This window comes from Panulirus ornatus, chromosome 8 (assembly GCF_036320965.1).
Source record: "Panulirus ornatus isolate Po-2019 chromosome 8, ASM3632096v1, whole genome shotgun sequence".
Taxonomy (NCBI): domain Eukaryota; kingdom Metazoa; phylum Arthropoda; class Malacostraca; order Decapoda; family Palinuridae; genus Panulirus; species Panulirus ornatus.
In genome coordinates, this window is record NC_092231.1 from 30,007,397 (window position 1) to 30,026,511 (window position 19,115).

Genomic DNA, 19,115 nt, shown 5'->3' on the forward strand with positions numbered 1-19,115 from the left:
ACAAGATGGCTCGTTACGATCCAGTGGTCTGTTGGTGTTTGTTTTCAGTTGTATTATTCATCATTTGTGAATTAACCTTCTCCAGTGTCTAAAGTCCTTTCTACTCACCCTCACTTTATCGCTGACCCGCCCATACGTTCTGTCTTCACTCTCGTACCATGATAGTACGTTGCACGGTCTCAAAAGGTGTCTCAGGGAGGGAGGCTAACGTACCATTAGTCTCCCAAGGCCACTGTAGTCCCCGGCATACGAAAAGATCTGGTATGCTCAGCCCTGAGGATGATCCTGGAAATTAGTCTGACGGAAGTTCTGAAGCTTCTGGTTGGTGGCTCAGATGATGTTGACTCTACACAGCTGATGAAGCATACATGCTCCAGCACAAGTGAACTTATGTAATGGTCATTCATATGGTAATGTTGGGGGTATGTCAGTTGTGCAAACACAGGAAGCGGCAGCTCTTCCCGCTTCCCTGACACATAACTTCCTTTAACATCACCACAACTGCTTATTCACTGGAGAAAGTAATTGTTCACCCTCTTCATCGTAGACACATGGCCGACACCAGCGCTGTTGGACATACAGAAACACCAGACTGACAATAACATAGCGAGTGCATCATCTGTACTGACGGCTTTCTCAGCTCTGTCACTGGGACGGCTGGAAGTTCTCTCAATGTGGTCAAGTATTAAAGAAGCAATGTGAAATAATAAGGCATCTGCCCTTCAAACTAGAAGTGTCCGCCATACTCATCACTCCCAAGCTGGTATATATTACCGCCACACACGCAGGTCACGGGTCTTTATCCCTCACTACTTGCCCTAAATATTCTAAGATCAGAGCGTAATATGTAGGTGTCGGGAGCCAGAGGCAGAAATGTGAACATTATTGCTTATAGGATTCGTATCAAATTGTTATGGATTCCCTCTTATTATATAGAGTTCCGGGAACATAATAAAGCTGATGCTCTAGCTAAACTTACACTTAGTAAATGTGTTGCAAAAATATGGATTGTCAATTAGAGGTTGCAACACTGTGATTAAGAAGGAACTGATAGATATGTATGAAGCAAATAGAAACTAGCGGAAAACATTTTCCCTCAAAGTGAAATGTGTTGATCCAACATGGACATGATAAGGCATAAGCTCAGCAGACTGCACGGTGTTGTCACTGAGAGATTATAACTAAGCTGTAGGTGCTGTTGGCACCGTGGCCTGTCTGGAGATGTTAATCATGTGAAATATAAAGTGTATGGCCAGATATGGACACAGACTAGTCTTAGCGTCTCAAAAAGAAGTGAAGTTCGTTTACAGATGATGGAGTGGCAGTCTACTGGTGGTCATAATTTCAGTTATGGCTGGGACGAGCTGGTCTTGTATCCTTCTGTACCATGCGGGTAAGGTTGATGTGGTTTTGACGCTGAAACGCAACACGGGGACCATGGATCTGCAGTGGAAGGAGAATACGGTGGGTGGTGGGTTCTCACACAGTGGTGGGTTGTGGCTTATACAGAGACTGGTCACCTGTTGGCTTTGGTACCGGGGCAACACATGAAGCCCACCAGTGAGCGGGCCACTATGGCTAAGAGACATCGATGTTTACAATGGAGCCGAAAGGTCCGGCTGACTAAGAGGAAGAAGTGGAACGCCTTACCTTACGTTGGGTGTTGTGGCTGGAGGTGATCTGGGGAGGAGATGGTAGCAGGATGGAGAAGACTCTGGTGAATGATGGCGAGGCGATGGTTCATATTGTGAGGATCTGCATCGCTGGAGAGGTGAATAACGCAGGCAACCTTATTGTTCTCACTGCTGGACTCGTTCTGTCACCTACATCACTGGCTTGACTGATATGTGTGTGTGTGGTGTGTACTTTGTGAGTAACTTGTTTGTAAGGAACATAGTGATGTACAGCATCGCACCCAAGCCGTGCCCAGTACATCACACATGATGGTACAGCATCGCCCCCCAGCCGTGCCCACTACATCACACATGATGGTACAGCATCGCCCCCCAGCCGTGCCCACTACATCACACATGATGGTACAGCATCGCACCCCAGCCGTGCCCACTACATCACACATGATGGTACAGCATCGCCCCCCAGCCGTGCCCACTACATCACACATGATGGTACAGCATCGCCCCCCAGCCGTGCCCAGTACATCACACATGATGGTACAGCATCGCCCCCCAGCCGTGCCCACTACATCACACATGATGGTACAGCATCGCACCCCAGCCGTGCCCACTACATCACACATGATGGTACAGCATCGCACCCCAGCCGTGCCCACTACATTACATGATGGTACATCATCGCCCCCCAGGTACTATCACACATGATGGTACATCATCGCCCCCCAGCCGTGCCCAGTACATCACACATGATGGTACATCATCGCCCCCCAGCCGTGCCCACTACATCACACATGATGGTACAGCATCACACCCCCAGCCGTGCCCAGTACATCACACATGATGGTACAGCATCGCCTCCCAGCCGTGCCCACTACATCACACATGATGGTACAGCATCGCACCCCAGCCGTGCCCACTACATCACACATGATGGTACAGCATCATCCCCCAGCCGTGCCCACTACATTACATGATGGTACAGCATCGCCCCCCAGCCGTGCCCACTACATCACACATGATGGTACAGCATCGCACCCCAGCCGTGCCCATTACATCACACATGATGGTACAGCATCATCCCCCAGCCGTGCCCACTACATTACATGATGGTACAGCATCGCCCCCCAGCCGTGCCCACTACATCACACATGATGGTACAGCATCGCCCCCCAGCCGTGCCCACTACATCACACATGATGGTACAGCATCGCACCCCAGCCGTGCCCACTACATCACACATGATGGTACAACATCGCCCCCCAGCCGTGCCCACTACATCACACATGATGGTACAGCATCATCCCCCAGCCGTGCCCACTACATCACACATGATGGTACAACATCGCCCCCCAGCCGTGCCCACTACATCACACATGATGGTACAGCATCATCCCCCAGCCGTGCCCACTACATTACATGAAGGTACAGCATCGCCCCCCAGCCGAGCCCACTACATCACACATGATGGTACAGCATCGCACCCCAGCCGTGCCCACTACATCACACATGATGGTACAGCATCGCACCCCAGCCGTGCCCACTACATCACACATGATGGTACAGCATCATCCCCCAGCCGTGCCCACTACATTACATGATGGTACAGCATCGCCCCCCAGCCGTGCCCACTACATCACACATGATGGTACAGCATCGCCCCCCAGCCGTGCCCACTACATCACACATGATGGTACAGCATCGCACCCCAGCCGTGCCCACTACATCACACATGATGGTACAGCATCGCACCCCAGCCGTGCCCACTACATCACACATGATGGTACAGCATCGCCCCCCAGCCGTGCCCACTACATCACACATGATGGTGTGGTTCATCATCCTTTATTCATCATTCCTCAGAAAGTGTCCACCACACATCTCTGATGGTACAGCACCAGCGTGGACGGACCTGACTGTACTGGCCACCTCAGAGATCTTGTTACAGGGACACATGAGATATGGTAACACTGTTCATATATTTCTCTTAATTTCTTAAGGTTTATTTTCAAGAGAAAACAGACCACACCATCCATAGTACAGTGAGGTGACTGTAGTGCGCGCTACATTTAACCAAGTTATATTTTCGACGTAGAAAATATAACTTTAATCGACTTGTGAATATGAGGACCTTGCCTCCAGCTGCCGTCATGAGTCACTTGCGTGCAGCTGGAGTCATGAGGACCTTGCCTGCAGCTGCCGTCCTGTGTAATGGGTACCTTGCCTGCAGCTGGAGTCATGAGTAACTTGCGTGCAGCTGGAGTCATGAGTAACTTGCGTGTAGCTGGAGTCATGAGTAACGTGCGTGCAGCTGGAGTCATGAGTAACGTGCGTGCTGCTGGAGTCATGAGTAACGTGCGTGCAGCTGGAGTCATTAGTAATGTGCGTGCAGTTGGAGTCATGTTTACCTTACGTGCAGCTGGAGTCATGAGTCACTTCGTGCAGCTGGAGTCATGAGTAACGTGCATGCAGCTGGAGTCATGAGTAACGTGCGTGCAGCTGGAGTCATGAGTAACGTGCGTGCAGCTGGGGTCATGAGTAACCTGCGTGCAGCTGGAGTCATGAGTAACGTGCGTGCAGCTGGAGTCATGAGTAACGTGCATGCAGCTGGAGTCATGAGTAACGTGCATGCAGCTGGAGTCATGAGTAACGTGCGTGCAGCTGGAGTCATGAGTAACGTGCGTGCATCTGGAGTCATGAGTAACTTGCGTGCAGCTGGAGTCATGAGTAACGTGCGTGCAGCTGGAGTCATGAGTAACTTGCGTGCAGCTGGAGTCATGAGTAACGTGCGTGCAGCTGGAGTCATGAGTAACGTGCGTGCAGCTGGAGTCATGAGTAACGTGCGTGCAGCTGGAGTCATGAGTAACGTGCGTGCAGCTGGAGTCATGAGTAACGTGCGTGCAGCTGGGGTCATGAGTAACGTGCGTGCAGCTGGAGTCATGAGTAACTTGCGTGCAGCTGGAGTCATGAGTAACGTGCGTGCAGCTGGGGTCATGAGTAACTTGCGTGCAGCTGGAGTCATGAGTAACGTGCGTGCAGCTGGAGTCATGAGTAACGTGCGTGCAGCTGGAGTCATGAGTAACGTGCATGCAGCTGGAGTCATGAGTAACTTGCGTGCAGCTGGAGTCATGAGTAACGTGCATGCAGCTGGAGTCATGAGTAACTTGCGTGCAGCTGGAGTCATGAGTAACGTGCGTGCAGCTGGAGTCATGAGTAACGTGCATGCAGCTGGAGTCATGAGTAACTTGCGTGCAGCTGAAGTCATGAGTAACGTGCGTGCAGCTGGAGTCATGAGTAACGTGCGTGCAGCTGGCGTCATGAGATAGCTTGATATGCATGTTTCATTATGCCCCGCGTGTATGGTATCCACTGCCAGACCCCCGCAGTGTACAGCGCCGCGCGGGGGTGTTGGGTGATGGTGAGTGTTGTATGTAAACATTGCTCACGCCCCTCCTGCCACATGTGTCAGCCTGTGTGACCGCTCTCTCAGGTGATAGGACACACCTCCGTCACTACTTATAAACAGGTAAACGAGGCAGTTATGACCGAATTGCTGTGATTCTCTGACCAGTTCAGCTGGTCCCGACCCTTAACTAGCATCATAGTGCACGAGGGAGCGCCTGTGAGTTGGTGGTGTTCACGGCCGGAGCAAGGAAGTGAAACCAGCTGACATATTCTTGCATCCAGACCCAGACTCTGGAGTCAGGCACGTAACCATTTATCAGTCAGCGGTTGGTGATATATGCTAGTTCAATGCTAACTACCCATATGAAAATTACCTTAGTGGGAGAGAACAAGGGAGGAATGTATGTGAAGCCTCCTCAACACAGGCTGCAGTCAGCAGTGGCGTGCTGCGGGCCTCGCTCCTGGGCACCGTTGCTCCTCTTTTATCTATGGAGATGATTAGCCAGAAGAACTGGACTCAGACATGGGTATGATTACGGAGGATGATATCAAGATGACGAGGGGAGGTAGCAATGATGGCGATGGCGTCCTCTTACAAGGGGACCAAGACAATCATCAACTGTGTACATCTGAATTTAGACAGCAACAGACCATTGGGTCCTAACGAGGCTGTTTGTGATTGAGGAAGAGATCAGGAACTCATGGATTAATGTGGTGGGAGTAGAAAGGCCCTGGTCCCAAGACTGACCCCTGTGGTATACGTCCTGTCACGTCTAACCATCTGAAACTGACCAGTAATCACAACTTTGTTTACGGCCAGTCAGTCAATTTTCGATCCATCGCAACACAATTCCATCTGTATACCATGCGACTTTTTCTTTTTTAAGTAACTTCTGATAAGGAACTTTTTCTGGTGTTTAAGAATTTAAATAGATGACACCAAGTGCTTTACTTGCGTCATACATGTTATTTCATAAAAGGAATCTGACGTGAGCGATGTTGTCGAGGACCGTGGAGAGTATTAAGTGTCGGTCCTGTAAATGGTTTACACCGCGGGAGGGAGGGAGGGTGGATCTTGGAGGAGGGTGAGTAGCCACAAGGCTTCAGATGAACGATAAACTAACATGTACACAGTACGGAATCGTCACCCAACACACTGATCGACGGATATACCGCACATAGGAAGGAGGCCGGTACCACAGCAGACCGAGCCAGGGGTCACCAGTGTTTAACTGTGGCAGTTTAGCGCAGCGTCAGGAGGGGCACCGGCAGCAGGACAGTAGGCAGTGAGCCTGGGTAGGTAGGTGGGTGGGTAGGTAGGCGTGAGTTAGGAGGGGGCGTGCGAGGGTAGTGCTGGTGAGTGGGTCTCAGTCGCGTGGGGTGAGTGATCAGTGTCGCGCGTTCTGCTGTGCAGTAAGGTGGGTACGTACGCTCACACGACCTCCCTCACCGCTGCGCTGTGCTCACCCTTGGCAGGAGGGCGGCCTGCTGGTGGACACCATATAAGGGCTGACGGAGCTTGAGCATGACAAGACCATAATCATGTGGCTAACGACTCTGATTGGAAGGTAGGTTACTAACTACCCTCGTTCTCTTAACATGCTGAATTATGGTCATGTTCCAGCCACATGGTTCAGACTGCGTGTACCTGTGGATCAATTATTTGATTCCTTCTCGGACCTGTGTGGAGTTATATCATTACTGAGTAATTGTGTTGGGTCTCTGTCTCTCTGAAAAAAAAAGAATAAAAGCTTCAAGTTTCCCGATGGATGCTTATTGTTGTTTATACCAAGGTACATAAATTGATTGTCAGCGAAAGAAGGAAAATATATATTTCTATTTTGCTGAATGCATAATTTTTCTCACTTTTCGTTAAAGTTTATGGAGCCTCGTCAAGTTTGTTAACTGTGCTGTTGGAATGAATGCTTTGTCAAGATTTGTAGTACAGCAATATTACTTGAAGTATATAAGTAAATAGAGGTCGGGTTACATACATGCCAACGACCACACACAACTGTAGTGAGGGAACGTCAGACGGGCTAGGCTTTGTATAGGATAAATTAGGTAAGGTTGCAACCTCGGTCTAAGTTAGGTTAGGTTGTACCCTCGTTCTAAGTTAGGTTAGGTAAGATTGAAAGCTCGTGCTAGGTTAGGGTAGGGAAGGTTGCAAGTTCGTGCTAGGTTAGGTTAGGGAAGGTTGCGAGTTCGTGCTAGGGAAGATTGCAGGTTCGTGCTAGGTTAGGTTAGGGAAGGTTGCAAGTTCGTGCTAGGTTAGGTTAGGGAAGATTGCAGGTTCGTGCTAGGTTAGGTTAGGGAAGGTTGCAAGTTCGTGCTAGGTTAGGTTAGGTTGCAGGTTCGTGCTAGGTTAGGGTAGGGAAGGTTGCAAGTTCGTGCTAGGTTTGGTTAGGAAAGGTTGCAGGTTCGTGCTAGGTTAGGGAAGGTTGCAGATTCGTGCTAGGTTAGGTTTGGGAAGGTTGCAAGTTCGTGCTAGGTTAGGTTAGGGAAGGTTGCAAGTTCGTGCTAGGTTAGGTTAGGGAAGGTTGCAGGTTCGTGCTAGGTTAGGTTAGGGAAGGTTGCAAGTTCGTGCTGGGTTAGGTTAGGGAAGGTTGCAGGTTCGTGCTAGGTTAGGGTAGGTTGCAGATTCGTGCTAGGTTAGGTTAGGGAAGGTTGCAGGTTCGTTCTAGGTTAGGGTAGATCAGGTTGCAAGCTTGTGCTAGGTTAGGTATGGTTGCTGGCTCGAGCTAAAAGTTACCACAACTGAATAAGAACATTTGTAAACCTCGTCATTATTTAGAGCTGGATGTCACCACAGGATTCGTTAAGGGTATTTAGAATGGATAGAGAGAGAGAGAGAGAGAGAGAGAGAGAGAGAGAGAGAGAGAGAGAGAGAGAGAGAGGAAAAGAACTGAGTAACACAAAGTTAAAATATCCATTATCATATTAAGTGCAAAATGTTGGTGGTGTTAAGTAGCGAGCAGATACATATTTTGGCTAGGCTCCGGCCGCGGTCCCACGTCGATACATCAACAAACAACCATTACCATGTTCGGGTTTCGTATTTTTGATAATACCAATATCACTGTGTTGTAGAGTGAACGTGGTGTTTGTCTCCGCTCCTTAACCTTATTATTATAAGATGTGTCGTAAGGTTAACGTAAACGTCAGTTTGGATTATGTATGTTACGACGATGTGATTATGTATGTCACGGAGAGAGGATTTGCACTCATGTTGCCCCGTCTTTTCACATTGTTTATGCACCATGTCTTTATAGCAGTGTATGGTCACACACACACACACACACACACACACACACACACCAGCCTAAAGCAGCTGCCCATGTATCGACCAGCCCCAATGGGAAGATGAACACCTAGGAAAGTCTGTAGGCCGACTGCTGTGCCCAGGTCTCAAACGGACGGCGGTGGAAACTGAATGCCTTAACTAACACTGACCATGACGCATTCACGGGCCGTTTGGAGTTGAGTTCACATAGGTTTGAACCCTGGTTAAGGCAATTCGTTCACAGTCAACGCAGCTGTTCATCCTTACGTAAGGATGGCCGATAAGATAGGTACATAGCTTGGGTTAGGCTAGGATATATATATATATATATATATATATATATATATATATATATATATATATATATATATATATATATATATCATAAGCTTAGCCAGCTACCCATTGTATAAACCAACCGCCAGGGGAGGATGGACAGTTAGGTTGACTGTGGACCAGCTGCCTCGACCAGGGTTCGAACTTAGTGACCTCACCTCTTAAGCAGGCGGTAAAGGCGTCCCGGCTGCAACGGTAACAGCTACACCATCTGTATTGGTATTAAGAAAGGGAACTGGAATACATGACAGATCACTGTGTTCGTGGAGTACATTGCTTAATACATCTTGATAACGAGGATAGATACTTTTTTTCCTCTGTATTTACTATTGCTAGGGCAGGAGACATTTTACAGTATACTGCTAAACATATTCAGGATATACTATTGTTATTATATGGGTAGGAAGTGAAGGGAACAGCAAGCATGATAAGTTGTATTGGATCATGATGAAAGCAGCGAAAATCGAGAGGATGAAACTCTCAACTTATATTGTCAGTAAGTCACTTGGTATCAACATAAGGAAGTAAGTCCTCATGAGAAGCTCTCGCCAGTGAACTTGACGTCCACAGACGGTAAACGTGTTCAACCTGTGATGTGAGACAAGATGAGAGTCGTTCAGAGACTCATCATCGACTAACGACTCTCATCAAAGTTTGTGAGGCAGCTGTTCATGTATAACAAAGATGATTGATTTCTTCCTTGATGCAATCCACAAATATAATGAAAGTGAAGAGGATGATGTCATTTGTTTAGGCTTTCAGATGGTTCTTTGATAAAGTCCCGTCACTTAGAGTACCAGCATAGGTTGTCACTTGGTATAGTCGAGGTTGTAAGTTGCTGGTTAGAAAGTTAGTTGAGGTCAGTATCAAAGAGCAGCGACCACTGGTTGATCAGCATGATGAGTTATATCAAGTGGTGTGCTGCAGGGATCAGTCTTGCAACCAGTTCTCTTCTGTGCATGGATAACACTGATGGTAGAGGGCGTTATACCAGAAGCCGCAGACGGTAGTATGCTGGGAAGTAAGTTTGTAACCGAACCCGGGACGTGAACAGCTGAAGACTGATCATTATAGCTTGTACGTCATCGTCATAGTTTAAGCTTGACCACTGATCACAACATGACGTCTCTGTATCAGACACTCGTGGAACCTACTCCAGATGTTTCCCAGCACACAGAGAACTCAATATGGCTTTCACTCTATAGCTCTCTCTCGTGATTTTTCCACTACATATGGTTGAAGCTGGAACGTAACATTGCTTAAAACTGGACGAAAATTCCGCTTATGGCCACGGAATTTGACACAGATGTGTTTAATATTTTCCACAATGGTATTTCTGCCAGTTACTTCATCACTGACAACAGTTGCTGAACGGCAGCCACCCACCACCAGTGTTCACTGGAGCATCCGTCCACCTCATCAGTAGCTCGCTTAGCGCAGCAAAAATGTAGTCACTTATCTAGGATGGATGAAGGATGGTAGGGTAGACATGGTCACCATGATGGCATGGTATCCCAGTGTTGGGGATCAATACCCAACGTTTGGTGTAGATAGAGATGAATTTTGACGTGACTAGTAATGAGCCACACAACAACTTCCCTTCACTCACAAACATATAATTTCAGATGAAACTTTTACTGTGGTAATGTGGTGCTTGTGTGAGTGTTGCCTGGAGGTGTGGGGCGATGACTCTGGTTTGTGTTACTTTGAGGTTCTGTGGTTGTTTATATGTATGTTTGTATATATATATATATATATATATATATATATATATATATATATATATATATATATATATATATATTCTCTCTCTCTCTCTCTCTCTCTCTCTCTCTCTCTCTCTCTCTCTCTCTCTCTCTCTCTCTCTCTTACACACACACACACACACACACACGTGTGTATGGATAAGGAAACATGCAGCAGATATAAGACCAAAACCAGAATACTATTCTCAGATGTGGTGACCGCACCTGAGGAAGCACAAAGAGCTGATAAAGAAAGTTCAGAGGAGGTCAGCAGTGATGGTACCGGAATTAAGAAGGGATTCAGGGCAGAGGCTAAAGTCTTTAGATTTGCCCACCAGTGAAACAGAATATTGAGGGGTGACTTGATCACAACGTTAGAGAATTTTAACTCAGTGTGATGATGTGGGTTGTAAACAGCTTATCAAAAGATGTAAGGACAGGACGGCCCTGTGTACATAACATGATGTGAGTGGTGGGTGAATGGGTTGAAATGAATGAGACTATAACAATGGTGGTTAACACAGTGAAAAACATTTTGTATAATAGTAGAGGCTGTTGAAGAGTGAGTGGCTGACGGGTGTAAAGTTGGCTCCCAGTACACGTAGTGATGACACGAGAGGTGGATGACACATGTGGTGCCTGTTGTAGTGGGCAGTGTCTTCCATACCTCCAGATATATTTGGCTCCAATGTGGCTGTGTTCCTTAGACCATAGTGTGTGTGTCTGGATAACTTTACTGTCAACTACTGCTGTGGGATGTTTACTTAAACGACATGGAGATCAGATTTGTAAAGTCCATTTTCTATGCATTTTGGTTTATTAAGAATTGGGACATTTGCGAAGTAATCTAGTGAATGTTTTAGTATGTTGTTTAGTATGTGATGATGTGTGGAAGTATGCGATGCTATGTTGGTTAACTCAGTTCTGTCAATATGATCATTACAATTTGTCCATGTTATTGATAATTGTGGTCAATATATTTATGATTATATTATTCCTGGACTATAGGACTTTCTCCTGGGCTAGAGTGTCAGCGTTATAATATAATATCCTGCTCAGGATCGTCTTGCAAGATGTATATAACAGAGGAGGAGGGTCACACGTGCACACCTCCTGGCTGCCACCCTCACACTCCACCGCTGTAGTTTGTAACATTACACACTTGCAAGTTCCCAGCTAGGCTGGATCAAGAGGGATATGATCAGTATCGAGTATTTGGAATCATGGGTAAAGTTGGCATTAAGCAGCATGTGAGGTGGACGTGTGAGTGCGCGGGGGCGGGAGTGAGTGTCTGGCAGGACAGTTACTCTGCCGAGGTGACTGTCAAGCTCATCAACATAGCCTGGGTGCTGCTCAAGCCGTCAGCCAGCCCGCCCGCCCGCCCGCCCTCGCTGGCACACTCATTATCCTCGCCTGCATACCCAACGTTCTTGTCTTGTTGTTGCATCTTGCCTTCTTGAACTGATGATAAAATACACGAATACACGCCGGTCATAAAGTGGCACAAACAACACTTTACTCCTCCTCTATACGTGCAGTATGGAGAGCCATGTTCTCCGTGTGAGAGACAGCGGCTCTGTCTCGCCTGGAGTTCACTATCGTCTCCATCATTGAGGTCAGATCAGTGGTGGTGGTGGTGGTGGTGGTGATGGTGGCTATTATTTTCCACAGTGGTTGTGGGAGAGGAGTTGTGTGTGTTGTGCACCATATGGTGGTGTTGGGTCTGCAGGTCGACCGCCTCTCCTGAACACACTTGGCCTCCTGTGTTGTCAGACGACACTGACTCACATATGATACAGCCACTTGACCGAAGATACAGTCGTCACTTGACGGTACATACAGTCACTTGACCGAAGATACAGTCGTCACTTGACGGTACATACAGTCACTTGACCGTAGATACAGTCTCTTGACGGTAGATACAGTCACTTGACGTTGGATACAGTCACTTGACGGTAGATACAGTCACTTGACGTTGGATACAGTCACTTGACGGTAGATACAATCACTTGACGGTGGATACAGTCTCTTGACGGTTGATATAGACACTTAAGGGTCGATACAGTCACTTGGCGGTAGATACAGTCACTTGACGGTGGATACAGTCTCTTGACGGTAGATACAGACATTTGACGGTAGATACAGTCGATTGACGGTGGATACAGTCACTTGACGGTAGATAAAGTCACTTAACGATGGATACAGTCTCTTGACCGTAGATACAGACATTTGACGGTAGATACATTCACTTGACAGTAGATACAGTCGAGTGACGGTGGATACAGTCACTTGACGGTGGATACAGTTCCTTGACGGTAGATACAGTCACTTGACGGTGGATACAGTCACTTGACGGTAGATACAGTCACTTGACGGTAGATAGTCACTTGGCGGTAGATATAGTCGCTTGACAGTGGTTACAGTCAACGGTAGATACAGTCACGATGGTAGATACAGTCACTTGACGGTGGATACAGTCACTTGACGGTAGATACAGTCACTTGACGGTAGATACAGTCACTTGACGGTAGATACAGTCGCTTGACAGTGGTTACAGTCAACGGTAGATACAGTCACGATGGTAGATACAGTCACTTGACGGTGGATACAGTCACTTGACCGTAGATACAGTCACTTGACGGTGGATACAGTCACTTGACGGTTAGTACACTCACTTGACGGTAGGTACAGTCATTTTGTGGTAGGCACAGTAACTTGATGGTAGATACAGTCACTTGACGGTAGATAGTCACTTGACAGTGGATAGTCACTTGATGGTAGATACAGTAACTTGACGGTGGTTACAGTCACTTGACGGTGGATACAGTCACTACGGTAGGTACAGTCACGACGATAGATAGAGTCACTTGACGGTAGATACAGTCACGACGGTAGTCACGACAGTAGATATAGTCACTTGACGGTAGATAGTCACTTGACGGTGGATACAGTCACTCGACGGTAGATACAGTCACTTGACGGTGTATGCAGTCACTTGACGGTCGATACAGTCACTTGACGGGAGGTACAGTCACTTGACGGTAGATACAGTCACTTGACGGTAGATACAGTCATATGACAGTAGGTACGGACACATGACGGTAGATACAGTCACTTGACAGTAGGTATAGTCACTTGACAGTAGGTATAGTCACTTGACGGTCGATACAGTCACTTGACGGTAGATACAGTCACTTGACGGTAGATACAGTCACTTGACGGTCGATACAGTCACTTGACGGTAGATACAGTCACTTGACGGTGAATAGTCACTTGACGGTAGGTACAGTCACTTGAACGTAGATATAGTCACTTGACGGTCGATACAGTCACTTGACGGTAGATACAGTCACTTGACAGCAGGTATAGTCACTTGACGGTAGGTACAGTCACTTGACCGTAGATATAGTCACTTGACGGTCGATACAGTCACTTGACGGTAGATACAGTCACTTGGCAGCAGGTATAGTCACTTGACGGTAGATACAATCACTTGACGGTGGATACAGTCACTTGACGGTAGATACAGTCACTTGACGGTAGATACAGTCACTTGACGGTAGATACAGTCACTTGACGGTGGATACAGTCACTTGACGGTAGATACAGTCACTTGATGAATAACTGGCTCACTCTCATGTGGACAATGTGGGGTGGCCCGGAGCGCCCTCCACTGTACAATATGAGTGAACTGAAATATCTTAGAGTGAACATACTATAATTTGTTTGATTAAATATAATTCTTTATATATATATATATATATATATATATATATATATATATATATATATATATATATATATATATATATATATATAGTGTGTTGTGAGGGAATAACATGGCGGCTCATCTCATAGTGTACGTTGAAGAATGTACCAAGTGCACATTATGTAGGTCATCGCCTGCTGGGGTGACGGGGTTATATTCCCGGCAGATCACAGCGTTCCTGGCTGTGTCGTGTGTTGTGTGCTGTAGTGTCCCCACGAGAACACAAACACACACACACACACACACACACACCTCCCCGGCTGGGTAACTGGTCTCACTTCAGAGATGAAGTCTCCTGCAGCAGACTGTCGTCCACATAGCACCACACATATCAAGAGAGTGGAAGTGTGGAAATGGCAGGGTTATCAGGAGGATCATCTTCAGTCCACTTTGAGACAGACGTGTCTGGTGATGACCAAACCCATCAACACTGTAAATAAAATGCATATTGCTATATTATTGTGATATATCAGTTATCAGTCTAAGAATATACCCAACACTGAACGTTAAAACATGTTATTATAAAGACTCCGTTATTGCTTATGTACCGGACTTAGAGAAGACAGGAAAAGAGGCGAGTGATTTGGGTGTGTGTGTATGTGTGTGTGTGTGTGTGTGATTTGATGCAAGAGATCGGGTATTGATGATGGCTGGTTTGCCTGAGAAATTGCATAATGTGGGAGTTGAGGGTATAATTTCAGGGCACAGGGTATTTAGTGATGTAGATAGACATGGTGAACAGCTTGGGCAGTTGTGTGCTGATCAATGACTGTTGACTGGGAATACCTGGTCTGCAGAGAGGGACGTACAGAGTATAAGTGAACACGGAAGATGGTCAGCGGGCATCACTGGATTACGTACTAACTGATGGACGTGCAAAAGAGAGACTCATGGATGTGAATGTGATGAGAGTGGCAGCTGGTGGGATGTCTGGTGGAGGCAAGGCTGAGGATTTGTAGAGGTTTTCGGGAAAGATGACACCATGTGGGTGTAAAGGTGGTGGTGAAAATACGTGAGCTTGGAAAAGAGGGTTGTGTAAAGAGATGCCAGGAGAGTTTGAGTGTAGAATGGCAAAGGTGAAAGTAAATGAAGCTAGGAAGTGGGTGAGGATTGGCGTGCATTTAGGGAAGCAATGATGGCATGTGGGAGAGATGTGTAGCATGCGGGAGGTGCAAGGTGGGCATGTGAGAAGGTTTAGTGAGTGGTGAGATGACGTAGTTCAGTTCCTAATGAAAGAGAGAGAAAAAAGGTTTATAGGCGTTACTTAATAGGAAGGAGTGCAAATGATTAGGATATATAAACGAGGAAGGTGCAGGGGCTGAAAAAGAGGGCATAGAAGAGTTGAAGTGAGCTAGTTTTTGAAAACTTTAGAGGTTAAAGATGTGTTTTGGAAGGAGGTTAACTGTATGAGAAACCAAGAGAACAAATGGGACCGTCGGGGGCAAATGGGGAAGTGATAGTGTGTATATATATATATATATATATATATATATATATATATATATATATATATATATATATATATATATATATATATATATATATGATAATAATAATAATAATAATAGATGACACATTTTCCACCGAATGTTAGTGTGACACACATGAAGAGGTGAGGAAGCTCACACAAGACTCACACGTCTGGTGAATGCATCTCTCCCGCCTGCTACATTCTTGTTCAGGCTTCTGTAACAAAACATGAGTCACGTTAATGATATATGAAGGTGTACGTCTGGGTAACGCACCCGCTGTGGCCTTCGTTCCCTCTACCATCGGGAAACCCACCTACCCAGCTGACAACACCTTCCCCAGGCCAAACGCTGCCTCCGTCACCAGTCGATTAGCTCGATCCAATAGAATAATTTTTCGTCTTGTTCTTTACTTCCTCTTGTGTTGTTGTTCCTGTGAACAATAACTTTGTAAGAAGGATGAACGAAGTGTGGCCTTGTTGAACAACATTGAGTGCGCAACACAATAACAATGTGTCAGTCTTGCTGGACAATATCTACTTAGATAAGTACCTGTAAGTGGAGCGATCATCATGGTCAGGTAGAGACGCTTGTGGTAAGGTACGAGGCGCTACGTAGTGCTGGGAGGCACGTGCCGGGCTCTGAGGTAGTGCTGGCAGCAGCAGCTAAGGCCACTACCTGGTGAATACAAGTAATAATGTGTGTTGACACATGACACCACCGCTCACAACCATACTACTGCAAGTGACGCACACTGTTATACTGTCTACTGCCCGCTGCTGTCTACTGCCCGCTACTGCATACTGCCCGCTACTGTCTACTGCCCGCTGCTGTCTACTGCCCGCTGGTCTACTGCCCGTTAGTCTTCTGCCCGCTGCTTTCTACTGCCCTCTACTGTCTGCTGCCTACTGCCCGTTACTGTGTACTGCCTACTGATCGCTGTTGTTTACTGCCCGCTACTGTCTACTGCCCGCTACTGCCTACTGCCTGCTACTGCATACTGCCCGCTACTGTCTACTGCCCGTTATTGCCTACTGCCTACTGCCCGCTGCTGTCTACTGCCCTCTACTGTCTACTGCCCGCGATTGCTTACTGCCTACTGCCTGCTATTCGCTACTGTACTGCCCGCTGCTGTCTACTGCCTGTTACTGTTTACCGCCCGCTATTGTCTACTGCCCGCTACTGCCTACTGCCCGCTGCTGTCTACTGCCCGCTATTGTCTACTGCCTACTGCCCGCTACTATCTACTGTCCGCTGCTGTCTATTGCCCGATGCTGTCTATTGCCCGCTTCTGTCTGCCCGATTCTGTCTACTGCCCTCTACTGCCTACTGCCCACTACTGCTTACTGCCCGCTGCTGTCTACTGCCCACTACTGCCTACTGCCCGCCACTGCCTACTGACCGCCACTGCCTATTGCCCACTACTGCCTACTGCCCACTGCTGCCTACTTCCCGCTGCTGTCTACTGCCCGCTACTGCCTACTGCCCGCACCTGCATACTGCCCGCTAATGTCTACTGCCCGCTACTGCCTACTGCCCGCTACTGCATACTGCCAGCTACTGTCTACTTCCCGCTGCTGTCTATTGCCCGATGCTGTCTACTGCCCGCTTCTGTCTGCCCGATGCTGTCTACTGCCCGTCACTGCCTACTGCCCACTACTGCTTACTGCCCGGTGCTGTCTACTGCCCGCTGCTGTCTACTGCCCACTACTGCCTACTGCCCGCCACTGCCCTACTGCCCGCCACTGCCTATTGCCCACTACTGCCTACTGCCCACTGCTGCCTACTTCCCGCTGCTGTCTACTGCCCGCTAATGCCTACTGCCCGCACCTGCATACTGCCCATTACTGCCTACTGCCCGCTACTGCCTACTGCATATTGCCAGCTACTGTCTACTCCCCGCTGCTGTCTACTCCCCGCTGCTGTCTACTGCCCGCTACTGCCTACTGCATACTGCAAGCTACTGTCTACTCCCCGCTGCTGTCTACTGCCCGCTACTGCCTACTCCATAACATTCTGGCAGACTCTTCACCAGTATCAAAAACATGCTGAACCTTCCAGTAGTGTCGCCCAGTCTTGTTGGCCAGACCTTGTTGAAGGCTGTGTACCAGCGGGCATGATGCATAAGGACACGAGGCTTTGATGAATATCATTGACTACAATATTTCTCTCTCTCTCTCTCTCTCTCTCTCTCTCTCTCTCTCTCTCTCTCTCTCTCTCTCTCTCTCTCTCTCTCCCTGTTCCACGTGTGACTGTGACGATGTTAAGGTAACTACATAAGTGCCTCACACACACACGTCACATGCAAGAAGAAAACGGATGTGGAGGTGTAGTGGGAACGTGTGTCGTGTGTCCGCAGACTTGTACACCCTGGTGGGGGTTGGTGGTGTGGTGTGGGCGGGGCCGGTGATGACTGGTGGGCGTGGGGAGGGTGTGACGCGACAGATGATGGGCGTGTCTCTAGGATCATATGCCCACAGCGTCTCCCACATGAGAGAGAAAACATTTCTTGATTCTGTCCTGAAATTCTGTTGGTCAGTTTATATATATATATATATATATATATATATATATATATATATATATATATATATATATATATATATATATATATATATATATATATATATATTATCCTGGGGATAGGGGAGAAAGAATACTTCCCACGTATTCCCTGCGTGTCGTAGAAGGCGACTAAAAGGGAAGGGAGCGGGTGGCTGGAAATCCTCCCCCTCTCGTTTTTTTTTAATTTTCCAAAAGAAGGAACAGAGAAGGGGGCCAGGTGAGGATATTCCCTCTAAGGCCCAGTCCTCTGTTGATAACGCTACCTCGCTAATGCGGGAAATGGCGAATAGTACGAAAGAAGAAAAGAAAGATATATATATATATATATATATATATATATATATATATATATATATATATATATATATATATATATATATATATATATATATATATTTTTTTTTTTTTGTCTCCCGCGTTTGCGAGGTAGCGCAAGGAAACAGACGAAAGAAATGGCCCAACCCACCCCCATACACATATATATACATACGTCCACACACGAAAATATACATACCTACACAGCTTTCCATGGTTTACCCCAGACGCTTCACATGCCCTGATTCAATCCACTGACAGCACGTCAACCCCGGTATACCACATCGATCCAATTCACTCTATTCCTCGCCCTCCTTTCACCCTCCTGCATGTTCAGGCCCCGATCACACAAAATCTTTTTCACTCCATCTTTCCACCTCCAATTTGGTCTCCCACTTCTCCTCGTTCCCTCCACCTCCGACACATATATCCTCTTGGTCAATCTTTCCTCACTCATTCTCTCCATGAGCCCAAACCATTTCAAAACACCCTCTTCTGCTCTCTCAACCACGCTCTTTTTATTTCCACACATCTCTCTTACCCTTACGTTACTTACTCGATCAAACCACCTCACACCACACATTGTCCTCAAAAATC

General features: G+C 47.2%; 1 protein-coding gene across 1 annotated transcript in view; it reads left to right on the plus strand.

Annotated features, from left to right (window-relative positions):
• The first annotated feature begins 6,405 nt into the window (after positions 1–6,405).
• Positions 6,406–19,115, plus strand: part of LOC139749883 (uncharacterized) — a 293,444-nt gene continuing 280,734 nt past the window's right edge. Inside the window, 1 exon segment of the mRNA XM_071664262.1 lies at positions 6,406–6,604. Within this exon segment, the coding sequence (XP_071520363.1) occupies positions 6,579–6,604 (26 nt within the window). The 5' untranslated portion in view covers positions 6,406–6,578.